Source organism: Taudactylus pleione, unplaced genomic scaffold (genome assembly GCF_031769625.1).
Source record: "Taudactylus pleione unplaced genomic scaffold, aTauple2 ptg000726l, whole genome shotgun sequence".
Lineage (NCBI taxonomy): Eukaryota > Metazoa > Chordata > Amphibia > Anura > Myobatrachidae > Taudactylus > Taudactylus pleione.
Window position 1 is genome coordinate 10,002,562 of NW_028285128.1, and position 19,311 is coordinate 10,021,872.

Sequence of the window (19,311 nt, forward strand, 5' to 3'; positions counted from 1 at the left end):
ACGGATTCTCCTCTCAGCACAGGAGCGTCCCCACCCTTGGTTGAACTGCTTTGGGACATCCCCAAGGTCAACCCTGTGGACCCCCTATGGACCCTGAAGTAGAAAACAAGAGATATGGTAAGAACTTACCTTTGTTATCTCTGTTTCTACGAAGTCCATAGGGTCCACAGGGCGCCCGCCCTGACGCACCTGGCTTCATATGGGCTGTGTGGCTGGTCACCGGTTTTCCGTCTCCCATTTCGGTGAGTATGGTTATTGAGTGTTCCAGTTTTCTCTCTCTTTTTCTCTCCTCCTCCGGCCTTTGGCTACTTACAAACTGAGGTGCCTCTGGCTTGGGGGTGGGGTTATAGGGAGAGTGGACCCAGTGCATCCTGGGAGCTAAAAGCTTTAACTGCGTGGTGCCCGGATTTGGTTCCCAACCTATACCCCAAGGTCAACCCTGTGGACCCTATGGACTTCGTAGAAACAGAGATAACAAAGGTAAGTTCTTACCATATCTCTTGTTTTCTTCTGTCAGTAGCAGATGAATGGCTCCCTTGCACCTGATTGATAGCACACAGGGTGTGGATTGAAAGATCTACAGTAAAAAGAGAGACAATGTTTAGATAAGACACCAGATGTTAGACAGTCAATAGGTCTACAAGGACAAATGTACACACACTAAAGTTCAACATGTAAGAAGGTCAACCGGGTCAAAAGGTCGACAGGAAAATGGTCACCACGTGTTTTTTCTTTTTTTTTGTTTCTAACCCTAATCTTCACTCTAACCTTCCCTCCTGGTGCCTAACCCTCCTTCCTGGTGCTTAACCTTAACTGTCGGGGTAGGTGCCAGACCTAACTGTCTCTTCTAGTGCCTAACCCTCCCTCCTGGTCCCTAAAAATCTGTGCCTAAACCTAACCCTAGGTCCCTGTCGACCTATTGACTGTTTAACATTTTGTGTCTATCTAGACATTGTCACACTTTTTACTGATCTTTAGACAGGATCCCATTCACTTGGGCTCATTAAAGGAAGTATTATCCACTGTCACACTGTGACTGATCCCAAACTTAAATAGGCTTCTGTAACTGGTGGATATTAAAAAAAAAAATATTGACTTCCATTTTAAGTGTAAGATTTGTTTTATTATTTTAATATTTTGTGTTGGAGTTAGTATTTCCACTTTAATATAAACAGTTCCTTTTTTATAGACAAAGCTATTCATGATAATGTTGTAGCTTAATAATGAAAATGTTTTACTTCTTATAAAGTGTTTACTATGAGCAGTGAGCTTTGAAAGCTTCGTGTTCACATATAGGCTGCAAAAATGAGTAAAAAAGCTACTTGAACACAAGTGTGCCATTAGATAACCTTTCCATGGGTGTTGGCTCTTAGTGTATTAACTTAATATACTAGTAATGTGCTTTAACACATGAGCAATAGATCGTTCCATGTACTAAAAAGCGAAGTTGAAATCCATTCTTCCTATTTTTATTGTGATTTTCAGGCTTTAGGGGCTTAAAGAACTGTAACAGCTTATACTGTAGATGTGAAGACCTTAATCTGTGATGGGCAATAGGTGGCTCTCCAAGCCTTCACTAACAGCCTCCAGCTCCTTCCTACTTTGTTGTCATATTTGTTTGTTATAACTTATATGCTTGTTTAAAAGGCCTACTGATATTTTAATACAGTTAAGTGTCTAATTGATAAAAAAAAAAAATTTTTAGTTTGCTGCTGCAGTTAAAAGTAATGTGTGGCCCCTTTGAAGGTTAGAGGACTGTCCAGTTTGGCCCCCAAGCTATATTAGGTTGCCCGTAACTGACCTAAATGCACAGCATTTAAAATAGATTTGTTTTTATTTTCATGGTGACTCATTTCTCAAAATATTTACTTCCTGTTATATTACAGGACTGGTTCTTTTTACTACACTCAATTTCTCAACCTTTATTTATTTAGTGCATGCTTTCCTGTTGTGCTACAAAAGGAAAGACAATGCAGTGGTGATGTGAATGTTATATTTTGTGATACGGTGTACAGACGTTAGCTCAAGCATGCACTTTTATATTTTTAAAAAAATATTGCCTAACTAAACTTCTGGGCAGCTTAACGTGGCCATGCAGCCGGCGGTGATACATACGGATTCCATGATTAGGGTATAGGGGGTATATGTATTGGTCCATGAACCGGCTCGTTCTCAAGTGGGTAAACCTGTAGATTTTAAAGCAGCAATAATTTAAAAGGCAAAACCAGGTATGCTGAGACTGTTCATCATTTATTCATAACAGAACTTGGTTCCTTGCAGACCATCAATTTTAGTTCTAATCGTGTAATCTGGCCATGTGTATCATTTTATTGGATTTTTTGTTTGCTGCTTAGAACTTTTTTTTTATTCATTTTCAGATCTATGTATTTTTTTATTAAGTGAACTTGAGCTAAAGGTAAATTGCTTTGGGTAAAGAGATTCCATTGTATATAGTATACATTTATTTAATTGTTTATGCGCTTGTTCATTTTAAGGTGTAAGAGCATGCACCCTCCTATTCTCTGTGCAAGTATGAAGAAAGGATGATGTATGTCCATTTAATAGAAAACCTTTCTCCTTTTCCATAGATTTGTACTGATATCCGTTTGCTGGCCAATCTGAAAGAGCTGGAGGAGCCATTTGAAAAGGAACAAATTGGTGAGTCATAGCTATTCCAAAAACAATGGCCAGCCATTACAAAGCTTAAAATATGTAAGAGAACCCACACATACTAGAAATAAAGAAATATTCGCTTTAGCAAATAGCCTCTAACCCCTTAGGTTGGTAGCTAACATTCAATACAATATCCTTTAACAGCACAAAAAGTGCCCTTATTAAAAATGTTACCCAACTCTTAAAAAATGGTAGGACAGTTTTCTACAGCATGGCCAGTGTGATTGTACTGTAAATAGCCAGGTATTCTATCACTGGGCTTTGTGGGTTTATTTTGCCCCACTACATTGCAGGTCTTTGGAAGAATGTTATGAGACAAGGGTCTCTAGCGTTCCCGCTTGGCTGTTTCTAGCGGGGCGCTGCGTCCTGCCCTCCTTCTGGAGGACAAAAAGTCTCCTGCCCTCACTGCGCAGTGCACCGCTGTCTTCACCCGCGGGTTGCAGTGTCCCACAGATGGGGAAATGTGCGGTGACCTGGTCACCGTCGGTGAATAGACGCTAGGCGCATGCGCCCGGCATCTATTCTAGCTGTCAGCAGTGCTTGGGGGCTGCCTGGCGTGTCCGTAAGTGCCGGTCACGCCCCCAAGAGTGACGAAAAGGTGATGCGTCTTATAGACACGCCTCCTTTTCAGTGGTCACGCCCTCTTTTCGGGTGCACGCGCAGAAGTGCCCTCTCTAGCTCCGGCGCCCTGCCTGCCGCCGCAGCTAGAGTGAACACTAGGTCTCATTGATGTCACAAAGGTTCCTCCAATTTGATGAAGTAATGTAGCTAAACTTAGTAATTTCGTTATGTTCGGTAATGAGAGGCTTCCTCTGTTACAAGATGTAAACCTGCAAAATGCACTCTATCCTTTATAGATATGTCCTACTACACAGAGGCCAAGCACCACATTTATTAGTTTCTCTTAATTCATTTTAATTGAATTGTTGCTGCCCTTTGATGAAATAATAATTTTAACTGTGGTTCAATAATCTGAATAGGGATTTGAAGGTGCTTACTACGTTCCTCAAGGACCTTATAGCAATAGGCATCTTCTCCTTTAGCTTTTCTGGTCTATCCTGCTTTTACAGGGAAGGGAAACCTCAGGCCCAAGGGCCGTATAAGGCCCGTGGAATCATTTGGTCAGGCCCCCGGAGCTTTTTTCTGCTTGCCTCATCTGGCTAGCAGGTTGCCTAGAATTACACCCTGCAGCCAGAATCTATGCAGCAGTGCTGCCTGGAGCGTCCTTAGGACGTTTCAGATGGTCACACCACTGCCCTTACAGCTCCCCAGAGCATCCTCAGGATGATCCTGGCATTGCTTTAATCGCCGACGACTGTGGTCCTGCCCCCATGTTACATCACACGGAGGGGGCGTGGCATACACTGGGCCCACCAATAATGTTATATATATCTATATATATCTATATCAAAATGGCCCTCGGCAGAAAAAAGGTTCCCCACCCCTGTGCTATTAGGTAGCCTGCTTTTTCACTTGAACATGTCGCATCTGAATAACAAAACAGAACGCCCCTTTAGATTTGCAGTCACTCTAACAAGAAACTCCTCATAGAGTAGGATATGTGTATTGTGTATAGCTGAGTGTCCTAGGCTGGGACAGGTGGCTATACACAAATAGGAGAGCTTGAGCTGTTGCTGGCTGAATGGAAGCAATAACCACAAAAATATAATTACCCTCTATGACCGTAGTACTAATAGCACCCATGCAGTCTGTAAATTAGAAGACCAACTACGGTGTTTTATTTATGTTTTCTGTTAGTCCCGTTAGTGTCTGTTTTCAGGGATGTAATATATCTTCTTGAAATAGGGGTTATGTATTATCCATATGCATCTTGAGTTAACAAGAAAATTGTCTATATTCTGCTGGCATTGACCATAGTCGTTCTTGTATCATCTCTCAGTTCTTGCAATTATCTACAATTCTTAACTTGTCATAAATGAAATGACCAATATCAGACTGTGGTCCTGGTTCAGAGGTTCACGCAATGCGACGTTTGTGCAGTTGAGCGATTATATAAACCGCTACAGCGCCTGCGTTCCCCTGAGTGTACGGTGACTCTGCTATTGCACACAGAGGCGCTGGCATTAGAACCGGCGAAGCAATACTATGGGTGTTCCTGGGAGGTGTCTGGGAGGAATCGGTATGAAATACCGCCGGCAGCACCTGGCCGACAACAGCAGAGTTCCCGGCAGTGGAAGCCCGACAGCGCTGGAAATCACGATCGTCGCTAAGGTAAGTATAAACTAACCTAACCCTCCTTAGGGGTGCCTAACCCTAACCTCCCCCCAAGTGCCTAACCCTAATCCCCCCCCCCTTCACCGCTGCCTAAACCTAAGTCCCCTGGGGGGTACCTAACCCTATGTTCCCCCCGGGGGTGCCTAACCCTCCCTCCCCCTAGCCTAACACTTCCGGGGGGGTGCCTAACCCTAAGTCCCCCACGGGTGCCCTAAACCTAACCCTGTCCGCTCGTATCGCCTGGCATCCCTTCGATCGGGATGCCGGTCTCCTGGCGTCGGGGAAATGTCAGACATCTAGACGCCCGGCATTTCATCCCTCACCGGGATATGACAGTCGGGAAGCCGGCTGCCGGTATTAAGGCAGCCGGCTTCCCGATTGTATACCGTCTGGGAGGCGGCCTGAAGTGAGAGCAAATAAAGGCCGTCTCATGGGCGTGTTATGGGAGCGTCGGTGAACACAGCTGCATTCCCAAATGCAGAGCCGCAGCCACAGAGGCTATGTTTAGCTGGAGTTCAGAAGGATACACTGCGCCAGCCTTTGACTGGTGCAAGTGTCGATGGTGGACGCAAAGGTGCGCCGATGGTGGAGTGTTCAGAAGCATCGGCGAGTTACTGTCCATGCTCATTGAAAGTGGACGTCTCAAGGCTTGCCCAGTCGAAACACACACACTAGTGCACAAGAGAGAGGCTGAATGAAACTAGCATTTGCATTTAACCGCTGCTGCGACTCTGCAATTAATCGCAAAGGCGTCTGCAAGTACCTCTGTCTCTGAATCATGTTCTGTATGTACAGGTCTGTCCTCATACGTCTAGCCTCAATACGCCACGTACCTCGACTTGCCTGGCCAGGTCCTGTGCTGCTATGCTGGCGTCAGGAGTCTTTTTATTGCCAAAAATTAATCTAAGTCACAATGCGATACGACTACCGCGCACCATGAGACTGCTGATTAATTTGATATGTGACATTTGTATATCTGTGTGCGACTGAGTCTGCATATGACCCACAACGGAAATTGGAATGAAAAAAGCTGCAGCTTTTGAAAATGTGAGACCCATTGGGCGTCCACATAGTAAGCCTAGATGTAAGTCTCTCTCACCTGGGCAGGGCTGGGTTTTATCTGCTGAATCTGTGTTTGCTATCCAGATGTGCAAGTTGTGACAGTTTTATACAGTAAAAGTTGTTTCTGCTCCAGAGAAGGATGTGTTTCATAAGTTGTTTCTTATGAGAGCATGTTTAGGGATTTGGGTTTGTCTGCATCTGTGATGTCTATTTTATGCAAAGAGAGAAATATGGCTTTTGTCACGTTTAATGTGAAATCCTTTTCACCTTAGCCCTGGAATGTGTTTGATTGGCACACAGGTTTCCCTTCTAAGCTTGGTCTTGGTTGGCTTTCTCCTACTTGTGCTGTGTTTTCCCCTTGCTATAAGGATTAGGTGACGTTTTACGTTAACCCCTTTAGCAATGGCTTTTTTTCACCTTTTGAATTTAATAGACTTATAGCGGAATTAATTTGTTTGTGCCCGACAGCTATTTAATTTTTGCTCCTGTTGAGCGCAATCAGCTGCCGGCGCTGATATTTTCAGCTCGCACACCCCGGGGGCGGCGAGGTGAAATGCATGAAAAATGGCCTGTTTAGGCTCCCAAACAGCACTTTTTGCGATCGTGCTCAGCACTTTGGTTGGGTGTAGCTGTTTTATGCGGCTAAACCCGACCTCTATGGGCGCGATCAGCGAGATAATTGTCATTAATTGAATAGCACCCTGCGACCTCCCGTCGCTTTAGAAGGGAGATCAGGTGTGCTAAAACAATTGAATACCACCCTTAAGGTCTTAAAATTGACTGCTGATTTCTTGGTATAAGACTGGTGTACATAAGAAATCAGTACACGTTTGTAGTAATATATTGTGTACTATTCTCTGCTCCTCTTGCAGGATCCAGTGCAATGCCCTACAAGAGGAATCCCATGCGTTCAGAACGTTGCTGCAGTCTGGCTCGACACCTCATGACCCTTATTATGAACCCACTACAGACCGCTTCTGTGCAGTGGTTTGAACGTACCCTGGATGACAGCGCCAACAGGTAGCAGTATCTCCAGAAATATAAGAGGGGTGACCACTTAATAATGACCCCCACAACTACCCTTTTTTTTTTTAAGCATAAAAGCTTCTATATACAGTTACTAAAACCAAAACAATCAGCCCTGTTTACTTTGCGTATATTGCTAATTGCTTCCCTTTTGGTGCAACTGTTTTTACTTTCACTTACAAATATGGTATCCTATATGGTTTGGTCGCATCATCCAGGAAACAGTTACAGATGAATGAACTCTATCTACAGTAGGACTGTCCCTTTCACTGAGTTTTGAACCTGTGTTGACAGCATGTCTACTTGATAATTGTTAGAATATGTTTCTGGTCTCTACAGGCGAATTTCTTTGGCTGAAGCCTTTCTGACAGCGGACATTGTTCTCAGCACTTTGCAGAATATCTCTGAGGGGCTTGTGGTTTATCCAAAGGTAAGATATTCCACGTCCTGTAGTATCAGTGTGACACCGCTTTGCTCCAAAAATGGACAATTTAGTATAGTCTGATTCTTCTGCAATATGCATTGAATTAATATACTTAAGGAGATGGATGGTGTTGGAGAACCTGTACATATACAAATACATACATTTGGATCTATATGAGCTGAACTATTTGCATTGCAACAGTGACTTCTGTTGTGTTCACCGTATGTCTGAGAACAGTGTGATGGCAAAGTGTTTTTCATTCAAGAGCTGGGAAAACACTGATGGCTCATCCTTAACGGATATTCACATTTATATTTCCAGGAGTGCTTGACAGACAGACATCACTTCTGAATAGAATATGCCATACAACATATTCTACCAATTACCACAAGGGTTGTACGTTTGGTTTTTGGTGTCCTTAATCTCACCCAAACTGTTTATTCCCCTTTCACCTATATGATTGAACTCCTTTTGTATAGAATAATTTAAATGTGGTTTGGACTTGATTCCATATGTGTTGATCTTTAACATAATGGTAGAAACATAGAATTTGACGGCAGATAAGAACCACATGGCCCATCCAGTCTTCTGTTAGGGGTTAGAGTATTAGGGTTAGGGGCTAGAGCATTAGCGTTAGGGTACTAGGTGTTTGGGTAAGGGTAGAGGTTCCCAAACTCCGCCATTGCAGTCCAGGTTCCAAAGATATCCATGCTTGAGTCCAGATGGTTAAATCAAAATGACGGAGGTACTAATTAATTCACCTGTGCTCAAGCATGGATATCCCCAAAACATGGACTGTAATGGCGGCGTTTGGGATGATAGCTATGAATGATTGCAGTGTTTTTCAATACCGGATTGAACATCAGGAGTTTATGCAATAACTACCCATTGCTGTGCAATAGAAAGTGATGCTGAGCATCTTGCAATGCTGGGTATTTGTCCTTTGGAATAAGTTGTGCTGATAACGACCTCTTTCTGCACAGGTGATAGAAAGGCGAATCCGCCAGGAGCTCCCCTTCATGGCCACCGAGAACGTGATTATGGCAATGGTGAAAAGTGGAGGGAACAGGCAGGTTAGTCACCCTTGTGCTCATCTTAAATCCTGTATTTACAATAGTAGAATAACCTGATCCATTTCACCTTTTCCTTACTGACATTAGGCCTGCTCACCTGTTTGGTATTTGTCCAGTATTGTTCACAATATTTTCTTTGAGTAATTGTAGAGATGCAGCTAACGTTACCAAAAAGGTCATATGGAGGGTACACATGGTCAGATTTTCTGGAAGATATTAACGATTGTAAAAATCGTTACATCGTTCGTATCGTTGAAATGTTTGGCGTGTATCAACGAACGATGCGCATGCCCGCATGTAAGATAACGATATCTCAAATCGACTGTTTACAGTCAGATTTGTACAATATTAATTTAAATACTGTCAGAAGTCATTCATGAAATCGTTAATATCGTTCATAGTTATCGTTCAACAGTATCGATGAACTAGCAAATCTGACCGTCTGTATGCACCATTAGAGCTATTAAAAACAATATTAACAAAAATCCAAATGTATACATTTTATTTGTTTATACTTCTAATGTTGTGAACTCTCCTGCAATTCACTTTGAGTTGCTAGTTCATGTAAACAATAATGTGTATATATATATTTTTTTATGTGAGCATATATAAAATATCTTCATAATTCCCAATACTTATGTAGACATTATCTTTTCTATGAATCCTCCTTCCGCATTAGGACTGCCATGAACGAATCCGAGTGCTGTCTCAGCAAGCCGCTTCTGTAGTGAAACAGGAGGGTGGAGACAACGACCTGATAAACAGAATCCGATCTGATCCCTACTTTGCTCCCATTCACACTCAACTGGAACAGCTACTTGACCCTAAATCTTTTATTGGCCGTGCACCTCAACAGGTGAGACTAGCATATCTTGTGTATGGTACCAGTTTAGCTAGCACAAGAATGAGAGCGTATTTCTCCTTCATCCACTAGGGGACACTGGAGTTCAAGACAGTGGGGTATAGACGGTGGTAGAGCAGAGCCTGGCACTTTAAATAATTCAGAAGTGTGACTGGCTCCTCCCCCTCTATGCCCCATCAGCCCCAGTTTTTAGAATGTGCCCGAGAGAGCCGGTCGCACATCAGGCTGTCTCCAGCCTTTTTCATAGTTTTTAATTTTAATGTTTATTTAACAAGCATTGAGGACAGGCAGGCTGCTTACTGTGGCAGTCTGCCTGCTACGTGGGAGCCGCTGGGAGGGCACCACACGGCTACTGCAGCCTGTGTCCGGTGACCCTGAGGAGGGGGCAATAACAAATTGAGTCATCGGACTCTGCGAGGCCCGCCACTGCTGACACCGGCATGTGTCCGGGTTCCTCGCCGCCCCCTCAGCCCAGCATCCCGGCCGCAGCAGTCCGTAAGTGTATCCCACCACTCCTGACTAGCTGGAGTGGTGGGCCAAAAACGCTGGGCTCAGGAACAAGCGGCTATTACAGCCTCTTTCCCCCTGTCAGTAAACTGGCAGTGTCGGAGCTGCTTATGTGACCCGCCGCTGCACTCTGCAGTCAGCGGCCGGGTCTCTACTAGCCACTAATTCCCCCTCCTATTTAATGAGGGGAGGACCGTCTGGCAGTGAGTCACTATAGGTGCCTCTGTGGAGGAATAATTGTAGCCGCACCAGGGCTTGTACCGAAGAAGCTCCGGCGACGGCATTAACGGGGGGCACTTAGACACCGCTTCAGCGTGGCTGTCTGTAATCTAGCAGCCGCTCAGCGGCTGTCAATTATCACAGCGCCGGTGCTTACAAAGAACACCGGCGCCAAGTTAATCTCCCGCGCGGCTGTTATAGGCGCGCTTAAACAGAGTCAGGCTCTCCCTCCTCTTATAAAGAAGGAGACGCTGCACCGCTGACTACAGCGCTGACAGGATGTGAGGCGCGCAGTAGTCCTCCCAAAATGAAGATGGGAGGTGTAGCGCCAAATGCCCGCCATTAGCGGGAACGGTAACGAAGTTAGTGCTATTCCTGGTTGTGCGGAGGCGTGGCTTAGGTCCGGCGGCCATTACTACTCCCGGGGAGCAGGTGCCGCAATTGCTTCTAAGCCTCTCGCTTAGTTGGCGCGCAGTACAGCGCAGGTTTACGCTTGGCAGTGCAGAGAGAGGTCTGGGCCCCTGTAGAGGCTACACCCACTGTAACCTTAAATGCAATTCCGCTGCTGCAGCTAGTACAAGGCATGCCTAATGTAATATGACATGCCTACATGGGGAAGTGTGTGTTTATACATGTATGTATGTGCGGGGCCTTCCTGCATGTGTGTGCATTTGTGTGTATGTGTGTGTGCATGCATGCACACACGCATACACATATGTGTATGTATGTATGTATGTATATATATGTGTGTATATGTGTATATATATATATATATATATATATAATATATATATATGTGTGTATATATGTATATAAAATGTCTGTTATTGCCAGTATTGTCTACTGAATTGATGGCACAGTGGAATACGCTGTGCTGTGTAGAATCTGTTAAAAAAAATAAATAAAAAAAAATGTATATATGTAGCAGTAGCATATATGGGCAGCGGCAGAATCTAGATGGAACCTAGTTTGGTCTCTATAATAGTATACTGCTAGAATAGATTATGCTGATGCATACTGAGTGAATTACAAACCTACGCACGCAGTGTAGCAGTCTTCCTGCTTACAGAGTTACGCAGCGGCAAGGTCCATATAGAACTTGAATGGTGGTCAGATTCCACAATGAATTGTTAGAAGAGAGAGCACTGCAAAACAGTCGGCCCCATAACTATCCTAACTGCTGCCCTACGTCATTGTGATGTTACTGTGTAGAGGATAGTTATAACCATTTTACGATTGTCTATCTCAAAATGGCTGCAGGAGTCTGTTTGATTAAGTTTTAATCAGAACTCCTAGTAAAGAGCAGCACCTCTACATATCATGGGACCCGCCGGCACTATTATAGAGTGAGTGTCTGGGCCCCTGACACTAGCTCAGGGAGGAACATGCCGCAGCCTAATACAGAGGCTGTGTCCGTGTCACTTGCCCTCCGCATGATCTGCCGATTGATCTATGTCTGTGTCAAATAGGCCTGTATACATCAGTATACTGCACTGAGGTCGTCTCTTTGATTCCCACTTTGAAAAAGCGGGTTCAACTGGAGCTCAACTGGCTCACCCAATAAGGCGAGTACACCAGTGACAGAAGGGTCCCAGGATCAAAACCAGTCTGGGACATCACGCTGTTAAAATATCCAGGCCCCTATGCCGTAGCAGAATGACAGCCACACGCGGCACATGAGCAGTCTCCCTGCGTGGAGGTAAGCCACATGTATGTATATATTTGTTTTTTGTTTTTTTTTATATACATAAGCCCTACTTTAGAACATATAAATATGTCTGGAGTGAAGTTTGTCCTGGGCTCAACCAAGGTCTTGGCTCAGTTCATTCCATGGCTCTACCTGTTGCTCATGTTAAATATTATTGTCACCTATTGATCTTGATGTAGGTACGCGTATAGTATCGCTTCTTATCCTTACCGTAAAGGCAGTGGAGGATCTGTTATCAGTTTTGTCTGATACCTAGCATATTTTAAAAGAAGGATCCTGCGATTGGAGACTGGACTCTCCTGATGCGGTAGTTTGGTACTATATCCATATACCGTATATATAATATGGTGGCTCTATAGCCTAGAGTCATGTTCTGCAGCTTACATTGTGATAGTCACAATTCCCTCAGGCATTGCTTCTAGTATGGACCCTATGCATGTCCTGGGGCCTTCTTGTATGTCCACACATGTATATTGTGGAGCAAACTATAGGACTCTAAGAATGCAAGATATATATATATATATATATATATATATATATAATAATATAGCATGCTAATCTCCTAGTACAGGAGTCTGACAAGTAAGTTTCCTATATTGGTGCTAACTCTTCCTTTCAAAGAGATTGCCTTCTCATGCAACTATGTTCTCTGGGTGTACGTGTGTATATATACTGATATATTCACATTCTTTGTATGAATATTTACTAATAATTGGGAAAACCTGTTTTTTAACCCTAACTGGGGTTATCGCTACAGATATATCCTTCTTTACCTGGGATAATTAAGGCACTCTATGTCTATGTACAGGTGCCTTTCTCAGTATAGGTTCTAGTACTCAAGATTATTGTTTTGTCAATATCTCAATTAAATAAGGCTATAAAGTGGCCCCTAGATACACTTCATATCAGTACATGGGGAATCCAGGTTCTACACCATTCTCAGGACCTAATTGTTTAAATGACAACAGACTGCAGTTACTGCTCCTGTGCCTGAAGGCCTAGGGCCACCCGCCGAATAGGCGGGGTCAGGCCTGGCTTGATTAGATGGGTGAGTATCAAGTAAATCCTTGGACCTGCGGTTCAATTTTGAATCCTTCACGTTGTGATCACTATAACTTTCAAGGGTCACTGGTGGGGATCCATCATCAAATATGTAATATTTCTGTGTTTTTCTTTACCGGTACAAGGTCTTATTTAAATCCGCCTTTTAACTAATATGCACTTCACCATTATAAGTATGAATGTACTGATACACTAGCAGACCGTATTTAGGGTATATGTATAATCTCTATATGTATACACATCCCTAATGTAACAAGCTCAGGTTTAGAGTCCTGTTGTACAAGCTTCTTGTCTCCACTAACATTTTGCTAGTTTTCTACAGTATTTCCTAAGACAACATCGCCAGACTGAAGTCCGTGCTGTAGAGCATTGCTTTTAGCCCACTGAACTACTCTCTATACCTGACGTGACGGGTTGCTGTGAGAGGGAAAAGGTCAGTGACATTCTACATAGCGTCTAGAGGGCTTCTGGTTACTCACAGGTAAGCGGTACCTCACTAATTCCTCGGAAGAGGCTACTATTTCATGCAACCTGGCATTACAAGTCTCCCGTCCGCACCCTAGCTGCAGTCCTAGCAGCCATCCGCTCTCATGATCAGTTGGCTCTACTACACTTTAGAGCTTTCCTGGCGTGTGGGTGCATAGTTCCAACATTGAGAGTGCTCGCTTCAGCAGCACATTTTCTAAAAATTGGAACGATACAGAGAAGATTTGCATAGCCCCTGCGCAAGGATGACACGCATTTTCGTGAAGCATTCCATACTTAATTGTCACTTTATTCTACTAGAATTTGTTGGAGTTATAAAGGACTGTAGCACTTCTATGGGCTAAGGCACTTCTTTACATTAGAGTGTGCGGTCATTCTGTTCTGCATTGGGAGCCCGATTCCTGTTCAGTATCTTTGAATATTTTCATCACACTGACAGGTACCTGATGGGTACCTTTATGGTTGTCCTAGTTCTCTAGCCTTGCTGTATGGGATGCTTCTATATATATTGGTAGCTCTCCCTGGGTGGCTGTTGCATCCGTGTTTTTTAACTGCCTGGGTATCCGGGTTGTTTTTCATACTATGTTTGGGCCAGCAGTTTGTACTGACTACGCACTTCCATCATGAGGGATGTTGTCTGTTGTTTGGGGTCGTTGCTGTGGTTTTCTTTTCAGGCCGGCACAGGGCGTGTGCCGTATAGTCCCCGCCTGAGGCGCCCCATACACGAGTTTGAGACCCACCCCAAGCGGTAGTGACCTCCCTATAGGCAGGCAACTGATGAGCTGCCAGACACTCTGCCAGTGGTCTGGTATGGGGATTTATTATTGCAGGGTTTCCGTTGCTGTTTGATCTCTCTGTTTCAGAGTGGTGGTACTGCTGTCTGACTCTCTGAAAGAATTGAGACCACAATTCCTTTCAAAACCGCCTCTGCCTCATACCCCGTGGGATCTCTATTTGTTGGAGACTTCCTTCCGCTGGTTGACAGCCTTGTAGTAGTTGGGCCTCGAGAATGGTCCAGGGCGACTGTTCGGTCTTCACTTTTTCCTCCCTGTATACTCTTGTTAGGAGTCTGTGGACAGGATCAGCTCTGTATCTGTAAATTGGTATTCTTATACGTATATCTATATGTATTCTGTCCAGCACTGCTGGAGGTCTGCTGTCGGCGACTTATACAGCTTCCTATGTTCGACTATGGTTCGGACTTGGTCTGTTTTCAGCTGGGTTTATGCTGCTTTTGATGTTTTCATCTGCGGGTGTTCTTTCGCTAGCTGTTGTTCCATTCGAATTACGCTGTAAGTTGTGGAATTTCTGTGGTTGTTTAGCAGGGAGTTTTGATTGTCTCTTCTGCTCTGCGACACTTGATCCTCAGCTCTTGCCTTTCCATTGAGCCTACGGTTCTTGGCGATCCTGGTTTTCGGTTTTGCCAAAGGGTCTGCAAGTTCTCCGCGCTTCCCACCCGGGAGGTTGGCTTTGGGACGTCCCCACTGTCTTGAACTCCAGTGTCCCCTAGTGGATGAAGGAGAAAACAGGATTTTGGTACTTACCGATAAATCCCTTTCTCCGATTCCACAGGGGACACTGGACGCCCGCCCAGCGCTGCGTACCTGCCGTGTTTTTTTTAGTTCCTTATATGGTTGTGTGACTGCATGTGTTCCCTGCAGTGGGTTCCTCGGTTCTCCTTCAGTCGGTATTGTTCCGTTCTGTGTTCATCTCCTTCTCCTCATTTTCCTATTGTCCTCCGTCTCCTCTCGGGCTCAGTTCTTAAACTGGGGCTGATGGGGCATAGAGGGGGAGGAGCCAGTCACACTTCTGAATTATTTCTCCTTCATCCACTAGGGGACACTGGAGTTCAAGACAGTGGGGTATAGACGGTGGTAGAGCAGAGCCTGGCACTTTAAATAAATTTGGAAGTGTGACTGGCTCCTCCCCCTCTATGCCCCATCAGCCCCAGTTTTTAGAATGTGCCCGAGAGAGCCGGTCGCACATCAGGCTGTCTCCAGCCTTTCTCATATATATCTTTTTTTATTTATTTACAAGCATGAGGACAGGCAGGCTGCTTACTGTGGCAGTCTGCCTGCTACGTGGGAGCCGCCGGGAAGGACACCACACGGCTACTGCAGTCTGTGTCCAGTGACCCTGAGGAGGGGGCACACACAAATATGGAGTCATCGGACCCCGAGAGGACCCGCCACTGCTGACACCGGCATGTGTCCGGGTTCCTCTCTGCCCCCTCAGCCCAGTATCCCGGCCGCAGCAGTTGTGAGTATGACCACTGCTCCTGATTAGCAGGAGCAGTGGATGTATAACTGGGCTCAGTGACACTGTCACTGTAGGAGGACCCGACTTCCCCTCCCCCCGCACCACCCTCTCCTTGACTTCGGGTCACCAGGTGCTGTACAGAATTCCCGGTCATTACCGGGGCAGCAGGGGCGGAAATGGCGCGTCATGCATACTAGCGACGCCTTTTATAGTCGGGCTCTCCCTCACTGTGTGCGCACGCGGCTGTCAGCATTAGTAGCGCTTGCCCTCCCGGGGTTTGTAAGGCGGGCAGCCGTGGCTCATAACTTCATAAGCGCACGGACCCAGCTTGAGACACGCCGAAAACAGTTATGGCGCGTCCTGCACAGCGGCGACATATGTTTCAACCTCCCCCTCATGAGGGGATATGCTGGAGCAGCAGGTACAGCGCCAGTAGCACTACGGCAGCCTGCACAGGATATGCTCTCCTCTCCTGCTTAGCAGGAGAGGTGTTCTTTTAAGAGCCGAGTTTTCACTCGTGAGCGCTCCCCGTGTCCCGACGCTACACACATTGATGTATGCAGCGCGGACCAGCGCCTGCATGAGAGCCCCGCTTCCCTCGTTAGGGTAGTAAAATCAACTCCCTCTTTTATTAAGAGGGGTCCGTCATGCAGCACAGCGCTGACACACTCCCACTCGGGACAGATATTGAAAGTACGGGGCCCGCCGCCAGGTGTAGCTGGCTGAGTCCGGGTCTCCTACCCCTCCCCCCAAAATGGGGAGATGGGTGTTGTAGCTCCTTTCACTGTATCACAGGTAAGTGACAGGCGGCTGACTGCGCTGTCACTTACTGAAAGCGCTGGAGCTATCATATAGATAGTCGCTTAACAGCGTAGCTGTTAGTCTGCTGAGGCGGTGCTTTAATCTATATGCTCCGGCGTTAGCTACTTCGGGGCATTCGTGTTAGCGCTTCGGCGCCCTCCATAGCAGTATAGCTCATTGCCCCAACATCTGCTGCACTGATGGTTATTGCTGCCCATCCCCCAACCTCGCGCTTGCGGGTGCACTAAGACTCCGCTTTATGCGGTTCTGTTGAGGGGACAGCGTATGGTAACCAGGATTCCAGGCTAGCATGGACATTTTGCGCACACAGCGCGGTATAATCTTCTACCCTAGCGCAGTGTAAGAGGCTTTCCCTTCACTTCTGCAACACATGTATATGTAAGTGTTGTGTGTGTGTATGTAGATGTATATGTAATCCTATATAGGGTGTATAGGCAGTCAGCAAGAGGAAATAGGCCGTGAATCAGTATAAATGACGTTTAAGCGCCTACTGTCCCGCTGCAAAGAGGTCTTGATATATATAGATTATATATATATATATATGGCTGGCACAGTGACGTGTGCCCTTAAGTCCCGCATGTCTCCTGGGGTTGTAGTGTGTGTGTGTGTGTATATATATATATATATATATATATATATCTCTATATCGGGTAGTCTAGTGGAGAGGTGTGTGTTGTTGGACAAGCCTTATTCCAGAAAGGTTAATTAGCACTCTGTGCAAGGATGGCAAGCGTTCCAGTGCACACTTCAGCAGTACTCCCCATTGGGTTGGTTTTCAACCCAGTGTTGACTGAGGGGGCAGGCCTTGGGTCTGGTCCTCCCGAATCATCCATATCAGGAACGGGAATCCCAGACTGGGCTTACCATCCCTGTGGCCCAGCATTAGAGGCTGGGATGCCCACTTCTCTAAGTGACAGGCCTTATCTCCTGTTTAGATGGGGGTAGTGCGCTGTGGATTTCCCCAATGGACAGGTCTCCCTTTTAATATGTTGGGAGGACTCTGTTAGTACACAGCTCACTTTTCAGGGGCAGTAATCCCTTTAGTAGGTAGATTGTTAATCTTCTGCACACAAATATAGCTCAACTAAGAAGATGAGCACACGAGTAACCGCAGGTTTCCATGAGATACCCGTCTGGGACAGCACGCTGCTACAATATCCTGCCCCTGACACCGTAACAGAATGACGGCCACACGCGACACTTGAGCACTCTCCCTGCATTGAGGTAGGCCACATATATTTATCCTAAGCCTTGCTATAGAACATACACATGCTGGAGTTAGTCCTGTGGGCTCAGTTCCTTCCTTCCATGGCTCTAACTATTGCTCATGTTCTAATTTTACATATTATCGTTACCTACCAATCTTGTATGTAGGTACGCATATGGATGTGTGGAGAGGTGTGTGTTGTGTGTGTATGTATGTGTGTATATATATATATGTATATACATACATACATACAATCTATATCGCTTCTTATCCTTACCATAAAGGCAGAGGTAGGATCTGTTATCAGTTTTATGTCTGGTACCTAGCATATTTAAAAGAAAGATTCTGCGATCAGAGAATGGTCTCTCCTGATGCGGTAGTTGGTACGATAACTCCGCTTTACACTTCTCTCCCTGGGGTTTTGTATGTGGGTGTATGTATGTATGTATGTATGTGTGTGTGTGTGTATATATATATATATATATATATATGTATATGTATGTGTATATATACATACACCTATATTTCCTAGGATTACCTAAAGCTGTCGGCTTATCCATGTCTGTGTATATGTATATATATTAAATGGTGGCTCTATAGACTAGAGTCATGTTCTGCAGCTTACATAGTGATAGACAATTCCCTAAAGCATTGCTTCTATTATGAACCCTATACATTACTGGGGCCTTCTTGTATGTATATATGTATAGAGATATGTACTTACATCCTCCTGGGGTTGTAGTTCTGTTTTGGTCAGTCCCTATCTATGGCGCCCCCCTTTAGGGGGCTCCATGATTAGTACAACTTTGCACTTGGTAGCAAACTTATAAGACACTGAGTATGAAGGACATATATATAGATATATAGATATAGATGGATAGCATGCTGATCGTACGGTGCAGGAATCTGACAAGTAAACTTGCTGTGTTGGCACCACTCCTCCTTTCAAAGAGATGGCCTTCTCATGCAACTATGTTTGTTTGTATGTACATGTGTATGTGTGTGTGTGTATATATACTGATCTATTCCCATCCCTGGTATGGATGTTTTCTAATAGGCAAAACCTGGGGTTTAAGCCTATTTGGAGTTATCACCAGAGATATATTCCTTCTTTTCTTGGGATAACTAACGCACTCTGTCTATGTACATGTGCCTTTCTCGGTATAGATTCCGGTACTCCATATTATTATTTTGTCGCATATTTTAATAAAATGAGTCTCTAAAGGGCCCTTAGGTACATTCTATCTGTACATAGAGAATCCAGGTTCTATTCCGTCCTCAGGGCTGAAGGCCTAGGGCCACCCACCGATATAGCCAGGGTCAGGCCTGGGTTGTATTAGATTGGTGGGCGTAATACGCACTTCTCCATTATAAGTGTTAATGTACTGATACTTACACTAGCATACCGTTTTGTGGTATATGTATAAATTCTATAATGGATACACATCCCTGATATAACAAGCTCAAGTATAGAGAGTCCTGTTGTATTACCTTCCTGTCTCCACTAACATTTTGCTAGTTTATACAGTGTTTTCTACTGCAACATCTCCAGACTGAAGTCCGTGCTGTGGAGCATCGGGTCTTAGCCCACTGAAGCTACTCCCTATACCTGACAGGGCAGGTTGCTGGGAGATGGAAAAGGTCAGTGACATTCTACATAGCGTCCAGAGGGTTTCTGGATGCTCA

At 45.0% G+C, this 19,311-nt stretch overlaps 1 protein-coding gene and 1 non-coding gene across 2 annotated transcripts in view; both read left to right on the forward strand.

The window, feature by feature from the left end:
• The window catches only part of ADSL (adenylosuccinate lyase), a 52,020-nt gene that overhangs the window by 28,195 nt on the left and 4,514 nt on the right, over positions 1-19,311 (forward strand). The window contains exons 8-12 of the mRNA XM_088456938.1: positions 2,589-2,658; positions 6,843-6,990; positions 7,336-7,426; positions 8,404-8,493; positions 9,173-9,349. Coding sequence (XP_088313064.1) covers positions 2,589-2,658; positions 6,843-6,990; positions 7,336-7,426; positions 8,404-8,493; positions 9,173-9,349 — 576 coding nt within the window. The remainder of the gene's footprint in view (positions 1-2,588; positions 2,659-6,842; positions 6,991-7,335; positions 7,427-8,403; positions 8,494-9,172; positions 9,350-19,311) is intronic.
• Positions 13,510-13,617, forward strand: LOC148477342 (U6 spliceosomal RNA). The gene has a single exon (XR_015872523.1). It is a non-coding gene; the product is annotated as a U6 spliceosomal RNA (small nuclear RNA).